General features: G+C 36.2%; 1 protein-coding gene across 1 annotated transcript; it reads right to left on the reverse strand.

Annotated features, from left to right (window-relative positions):
• Nucleotides 1–2,131: 2,131 nt before the first annotated feature.
• Nucleotides 2,132–6,343, reverse strand: LOC136223053 (ATPase 9, plasma membrane-type). Its single transcript, XM_066010838.1, has 13 exons — nt 6,268–6,343; nt 5,986–6,105; nt 5,815–5,913; nt 5,593–5,730; nt 4,873–5,514; nt 4,667–4,786; nt 4,453–4,575; nt 4,262–4,366; nt 3,860–4,169; nt 3,259–3,773; nt 2,981–3,154; nt 2,722–2,904; nt 2,132–2,656 (listed from the first exon to the last, which is right to left on the reverse strand). Exons 1-13 carry the CDS (start codon nt 6,319–6,321, stop codon nt 2,384–2,386), a joined length of 2,856 nt encoding a protein of 951 aa, XP_065866910.1. The 5' UTR covers nt 6,322–6,343; the 3' UTR covers nt 2,132–2,383.
• Nucleotides 6,344–8,083: the final 1,740 nt, after the last annotated feature.

The raw sequence follows: 8,083 nt of genomic DNA on the forward strand, positions 1-8,083 counted from the left end.
TTTATTTATTAATTAAAATTTATGATGTTGATTGAAGTCTATGATGACGGTTTTAGTCTTAAACCGACAAAGAATGCAATCTTCTCAAGCCTAGCTTGAAGGTTGGATGAACCCAAAGGAAGAACTCCTTGCTCCTATGGAGGCTTGTATTTCAAATTATCAAAGTTGTGGATCATTACAAAGAAGGAAGTATTTATACCTTTCCTAAATTTAAATAACAAAAACTAAAAGACCAACCTAGGGTTTTATAGGTAGTTTAACCACTAGGGGAAAAATAGGGGTAGTGAAGATTAGTGGCAGTTCAGTAAATAAAAGGATAGTGGTAAAACAGGGTGACAGAAATTGTCCCTAGCAGCAAGAACTTGGGGAGGAAGTGTTGTTCAGCCAGACAGTAACCTTTCTTATGCTCCGCGTGAGTGCGTGTTTGGACTTGGGGCAGCTTGCTCGTTCTCTTCACGCGCCGCGTCCTTGAGGGCACGCTCCGCGTAATCGACCTCCTGGAGCTCATTCGCTTCGAAGGCTTGAGCCACGCTCCGCATGGATGACCTTCTGCACTCTCTTTCCGGATTAAGGTTCTTCACGCTCCGCGTGCTCTGCCTGTTGCTTTCTTCTCCCTTGGCTCTCCATGGCCCTCACTAGCTTTGGCACTGCACGCCACTTCCTTTGGTCTTCGGGCCGCTGGTTTGGGATAGATGCCCTCATCAATTTTGATAATTGGGTGTAACTAATTGAATTAAAAGTTTAATCTGATAGTGATACATTTCCGCATATAAATGTCAACTGGGCTTAAAGCGTGAATAACACAAATTTAACTTACAATGTGTTGAAATTAAATTAACAAAATGAAATTGACAAAATTCCAACTCTTGATCACTTGAGAAATAAAAGCTCTAATACCATGATATAGAATCGATTGAATTAAAAACTTAAAATGATAGTTAAAATACTTAATTCATATTAATATCCAACAGTAGTGAGAGCTTAAATAGTTTTATATATTTTCTATCAAAAAGAAAAAAATAACTTAGAACCAAATGTTTAAAGGCAATAAGTGTTACTTCTACTCAATCCTCTGATCCCACTTAAAGTCTCTGTTGGATCAATTTTGCATCTGCATGAAGAATAAAAATTTGGAGCTAAATACTTGTAGCCATGTACCTTTACTCTACCGTTTTCATGGTTCCAAGTTTGGGTGCTCACTTGTGGCATATGCAAAGACATCATCAAATCATATAGCTGTTATATTGACTAGCTAAAGAGAGGTGTTCTTAAGCGTGAGTATTTATGTAGAATTATTACAAGCTAACAACGAGGCTATCGGGCTGTTGTATCCTATGGGGGACGAGTCAAGATTTCTCTAGTGCACCGGTTAAAAGTTATGTTAACTGTAAACAGTTTGAATCTCCTTAAAGAGAGCGAGATACACATGTCTTAGCCTTGTTATTTCACGCAAATATCATTGTATCACATACATACATATTAATAAGATTATATTTTTATTAATTTTTTATTAACACAAACAATTTTCTCTGTAATACGAGCTATTTAAGAGTATGCGAAGCATACCAAGTTAATGATATGATGTGATATGTTGTGGCTAATAAATATAAGCTCTCTGTTAAAAATATACGTGGTTGAAAAATACATAGTTAACACACACTTTAGCCTTATGTGGTTGAAAAATATATACTTAAGATACTTAAAAGATAAAAAAAAAAAAAAATTAACCATAATTTATATGTAATTTACATTTATTTAATTTACTAATATGAGTGGATGCATATTAAATTATTATAATTTTGAATAATATTTGTGTTTGGATAATCTAATGTGCTTTGTTGATTTCTATTCATAATGAAAAGTTGTATATAAGGAAAATTAGAAGTCCACTAAATTTTAGAAAAAGAAAGTTCGTCTACAATTTTAAACAAACCAAAATGATACTTTAGGTAGAAATTGAGGAGCAAGAATTATCTTTGATTGGCAAAATAAATTAACTTAAATGAAGAAATAGTAAAATATGACAAGCAAGTAGCAATATAAAACAGTAGAAGCAGGTTTATAAAGAGCATAAGAGAAATTAAAGTTGAAAATTTAAATTAATTATTAAATGGACTAAAAGTCCCTCACATTTATCAAAAATGTATTACATTGTACAAAAGATTATCTATGTTGAAGAAAAGAATTAGATTTGCTCGAAAGCAACAATAGAATAGATGCTGCCTGCACTGCACACATTTATTTCTCCAGATTTTTTTTATTTGCTAACCTTGAATAAAAAAAATAGTATTTTATCTTGAAAACAGATGGTGATCGTGATTTGTCTCCTAATTCCATCTCAAAAATCTCTGCAAATGCATAGTTGTAATTTTCTGAATCTGAATCAGACAGTGTAATGCTGTTGAATAGTCTCAATGTCGAGTCCCTTGAGTTTGACCACTGATTCTACATGCCCTTTGAGTGTGTGAAGCTCCCTTAACCTTGCAACTTCAGCACGCCTCTTGGCCTGCTCAGCAATCTCAGTCAATTCCCTGTAATTCTTGTCCTGGAACATATCTGAAGGTTGAGATTGTAATCCGTGCAGGGTTCGTTGAGCAGCAGCCCATTGTGCTTCCCTTTCGCCCTTTCCGTAATCCTTCTTGGTGGTGAAAGCAGTCTGCAAAACAATTTAATTCATTAAGCATAACTGAATGTTTTTTCAAGTTTGGTTCCCGTAGGTACCTTATTTTGGACCAAGTTGTTCCAGGCTTTGCCACTCAATGCATATCGGATGATGAACTTTAGTATATCCAGAGGGATGTAGAAGATAACGCTGTACAGCCAAATAACACCAGCCCATCCCCACCCAATACCTTGCATCTTTGCAAATCCCCAATTGGCATACACAGCAATGATGGTCGCAATCTGATTTCCAGATTATCAAATTAATGTTTTTTCCTACAATGTTTAGAGAATTGAATTGAATTGAATACAAACTCACAAGTTGTGCAATGAAAAAGGCAATGACAAGCAAAAAGCCAGGGCGTTCTATATAAGACCAGCTGCGAGATCTAGTCACAAAGATGAGCGCCTGACTCACAATGCTCACTTGGAGATACACTGCAGCTGTTAGTTCATTATGCTTACCCCTGATGGATCTTACACCAAACTTCTCCTGAAAATATTTTATCAGAGTTAGCCACATATATATATATATATATATATATATATATATATAAATACTAATTGATTCCTAAGAAAATGGTGCCAATTTCTTACCGAGAAGAAGTCAGTACTGTCAGCTACCCAGAAAAATACAACAGTCATGATAGCTAGGTAGGCACCAAGGACAACGCCTGTAGCAAAGATTTCCTGTAGTTTCCAAGAATCAGGAAGAGGAGATGGCTTGACTCTGTCCTTGGAAATAGTCATGATTGTTCCATCATTGAGTATGGCAACAATCAGAACCATGAAAGGGGAGAAGTCAAATTTCCAAATAAGAGCAAGGAGCATAAAGCCTAGCACAATTCGGATGGTGATAGAAACAGCATAGATGGTGTAGTTTTTCATTCTCTGGAAAATGGCTCTGCTTGTTAACACAGCACTCACAATCACACTCAGTCCTGGCTCTGTCAACACTATGTCAGATGCGCTCCTTGCTGCATCAGTAGCATCAGCCACTGCAATTCCAATGTCTGCCTTCTTCAATGCCGGTGCATCATTCACACCATCTCCAGTCATCCCACAAATGTGCTTCCTGTCTTGGAGCCTCTTCACAATCTCATACTTGTGTTCTGCAAGCAAGCTCAACCCAAATTTTAGTTACCCTGCCTGCCCAAACAAATCAACTGGAAAAGGAAGAGCATTAATTAGGATTTACCAGGAAAGACACCAGCAAATCCATCGGCCTTCTCGATAAGTTCGTCCACAGGAAGTGAAGCAATGGACTCATCCTTGGTTTGGCCAAGGAGAGCAGAAGAAGGATACATATTGGTTCCCATTCCAAGCCTGCGCCCAGTCTCCTTGCCAATGGCAAGCTGATCACCAGTGATCATCTTCACGTTAACACCAAGATTAAGGGCACGAGTAATTGTCTCTGCACTATCATGCCTTGGAGGATCAAAAAGAGGCAACAGACCAACAAATTCCCATGGCCCTCCAGGACTTTCCTTGGTTTGCTCTGGTACGGTCTACAAATTAAGGTAATTTTATAAGATGATATGATTACACTTGTAATTAATACAATAACAATAAGAAAAAAAAAAGATTCAAATTGACTTACTTGTCTACCAACTGCTAATGATCTTAGTCCACGGTCTGCAAATTTATCGATGATATCATGAGCTTTCTTTTTTATATCCTCTCTGACGTTGCATAGTTCAATGATCTGGAAGAGACTTTTGTTAATATGTTACCTGAAGGACTGACTATATAATGCTGCATTGCAAACAAAAGAAATCAAAATATACTAACCTGCTCTGGTGCACCTTTGCTAACTCTGTGCCAACTGCCATCTGTGTCAATGTATGTTATAGCTGTGCGCTTGTCCACCGGATTAAATGGCAAAAAATGTAGCTCATTAATGCCTGCTCTTGCCTACAATGGATGCCAAGAAAAAAACATCAAGAACAGTAGATTATGTCACAAGATTAAATCAAAAGTTCACTAACATCCTTTATTGCTTTACCTCTTTTGGGTCTCCTAGCATGCCAACAATACAGGCATCAATAGCATCTTGATTCTCAACCCTGGAAGCCCTAGCACCAAGCAAAATCACAGTGTCTTTGTCTACGTCCTTACAAAAGACCTGAAATAATATTGATCAATTAAACTCAACATAAATTAGATATATACTATAGTTTCAGCCAATTAGAATATGCAATTAAGTGTAACCTCAATCAAGTTCTTATCAACTGTAAGCTTGTTGAGAGTGAGAGTTCCAGTCTTGTCACTGCACAATACATCCATTCCAGCCATTTCTTCAATAGCTGTCATCCTCTTGGTGATAGCACCTTGCTGTGAAAGCCTGTGAGAACCAATGGCCATTGTGACAGACAAGACTGTAGGCATGGCAATTGGAATACCTCCAATGAGAAGGACCAAAAGATTATCAATCCCATCTCTATATCTCCTTTTCTGAATTGGGTACATAACTATAATCTCAATAGCCATTCCCACTGCAATGGAACATATACAGAAGTTCCCAATTGCTGTGAGCACTTTCTGGAAATGACCCTCATTATTGGTGCTGTCCACGAGATGAGCAGCTTTGCCGAAGAAGGTGTGCACACCAGTGGCAATGACAACAGCCTCAATCTCACCTTGCTTGCAGGTAGAACCGGAAAAGACTTCGTCACCAGGATATTTTGTGGCAGGTAAGGATTCACCGGTTAGAGCAGACTGATCAATTTTTAAAGGATCTCCTTCAAGGAGGCGAGCATCTGCTGGGATAATGTCTCCCAATTTGATGCTCACAATATCTCCTGGAACCAGGATACATGCCTCTTGTTCAGTCCATCTTCCGTCTCTTAATACCTAGGATCAATTCGATGGATCGTTATACTTGTTTCATCTTAAAGGGGATCTTCCAAAACTTTAAATGTATATATCTACCTTCGTTTTAGGGGCCAAACCAGCCATGAGAGCTGCAGCAGCGTTGCCAGCATTGTTCTCTTCGATGAAAGAGATAGTAGAGTTGATGACAAGCAACACCATAATACCCACAAAATCTTGCCAATCAGGAGGCTTTCCCTGCAAAATATTTACATCCAGGCAGGTTAAGCCAAGAAAAAATTGTATAAAATAAAACAAGTACGTAAGAGAATAGATACTTACTCCTCCATTGGCCAATGCAATGGCCATGATGGCAGCCAATTCCATCACCCAAGAGAGAGGGTTCCACATAAACCCCAAAAATTTTAATACTTTACTTTCCTGTTGGATGAATGAATATAATTAGATATTAATACAACAAGGAAAAAAAGAAACAAGATAAAGAAAAGAAACCTTCTTTTCTTCAAGCTTGTTGGGGCCAAAAAGCTGCAGCCTCTTCTGGCCCTCATCGGAAGATAAACCTTCTTTGCTGCAATTGAGCTGCACAAACACTTCTTCAACTGGTATGCGTTCCTGTTACCATATATATCATTATCATTATCATTATCATACTGATGTGCAATTTGCATGAATGTAATACGTAACGACAGCGATCGAGATTGCACCACTCGTAATGGCTAAAACATATAAACATATAAAAGAAGAAGAAGAAGAAGAAGAAAAAAGAAAACGCACAAGGTCGACATTCTCGTTCTTGATTTCCTCCAAGCTGACACCCTTAGAAGCCATAGGGAAAAAGAGGAGAGGAGTGATGTGATGTAATTCGAATAATGGAAGGAAAAAGGTTGTCTCTTTTATACAAAATCAATTCTAAAATTATTGTTCTAGAATTAGTATGTGTTCATTTGATTTGACCCTATTCTCACTCACTCTCTCTTATTCTTATTCTTCTACGCATTAGTATGTGGTTCCTCCTTCCTCATTTGACCCTATTCTCACTCACACTCTCTCTCTCTCTCTGTCTGTACTTCCTTTTTTAACCATCTCTTGTTCAATCTAACTTTTCTTTTTTTACAACAACTCTTGTTCAATAAAATAAAATTCTAAAAGTTATATATTTTTAGGATCCTTACTATTTTAATAATATATTATTGTTTATTATATTTAACAGTTTAATCTTTGACAATTTAGTTTTTAAGGAAGAATAGAATAAAAGTTAAAGATAAATAATATATTTATTAAAAATATAAATACTAAATTATTTATTCTATTTTCTGTACTGAACAAAATCTTTGTGCATTCTCTTATATTCTCCAACTTGAATCTAACAACTTACTTATATTCTCCAACTTAAACCTAACAACTTAACACATGTTGTTCTGTGACGCATGGATGTTTTCTATTTCGGTAATGTTCTACGAAGCTGTTAGTTTAACAAAAAAGTGAAGCTCGCTAGAGCATTTTGGAGAGACAAATCTAGATTCTTTCAAAAGCATGTTGGAGATAAAAGAAGAATATAAAAAGCCAAAGAAAAATAGGAGGAAGCTTTACTTAATTTATACTAGATAACTATTTATAGTACATGAAATGTAACTATTACAAACCTAATAAATAAACTTGATGGCTTTTAAGATTTTAACTTAACTTTACATAACTTTTCATAAGTAAGTAAACTTAACTTCACATAACTTCTCATAAACTATTCTAAAGTAATTTAAATAACTCTAATCGTTACAAGTGAATTTAAAAACTCTATTAATCATAAATTTATTATTTAACAAGGTAAATGTGATATGCAAAATTCATGAAAAAAGTAGGTATTTTCCTTATTTGCATGAAACCGTCCCTTGGTAGTACACAGGTGGCAAATCATTCGGGTTTTATATTTTATTTATGGTGACCTTCCTTTGTATTGGATTGTTGTTTATTTAAGCTATATGAAGAATTAGTGAAGGAATAAGGGCCTGATTTGATGGGGTTTAGAGGGGTTAATAAGGGAAGGGTTAGTAACGGTTGATAGAAACCATTGTTTAGGAGGGGGAAGAGTTAGTAAGGGTTTTTACAAACTCATGTTTGGAACACAAAAAAAAAACTAGAAGGGTAGGGTAATGGAGGGGTTTAGAGGAGTTTTTTTTTAAGAAATTTTATTCAATTTTCAAGCCACCAATTATGTGGGTTTTGAAGGGTTAAAAATTACCCTTCCTTCCATTTCCTTACTTTTCCCTATCATTCTCTACCCTTCCTTTATTTATTCTTCCCTACCCTTCATCCAATCAAGCCCTAAATGTTGTCTAGGGTTAACAAGTGGTGACTAACTAAAAAGGAAGAGTAGTACAGAATTACAATATGGAAGGTTGAATCTAGAGGCCATGTTTAATGTTTCGAAATTCCATTGCACTGGACAAAAACATTATGAATGTGATGCTATATTGGACTATCGACTTTACGAGCTTCACTACTCATTTCATAGGGCTCCTTCAATAACTCAGATGAGAATTCAAAACAGTAGCAAGAATAATTATGATAGATACCGGAGTTATAGAAAGGTTCC

This window comes from Euphorbia lathyris, chromosome 3 (genome assembly GCF_963576675.1).
Source record: "Euphorbia lathyris chromosome 3, ddEupLath1.1, whole genome shotgun sequence".
NCBI classification, from domain to species: Eukaryota; Viridiplantae; Streptophyta; class Magnoliopsida; order Malpighiales; family Euphorbiaceae; genus Euphorbia; species Euphorbia lathyris.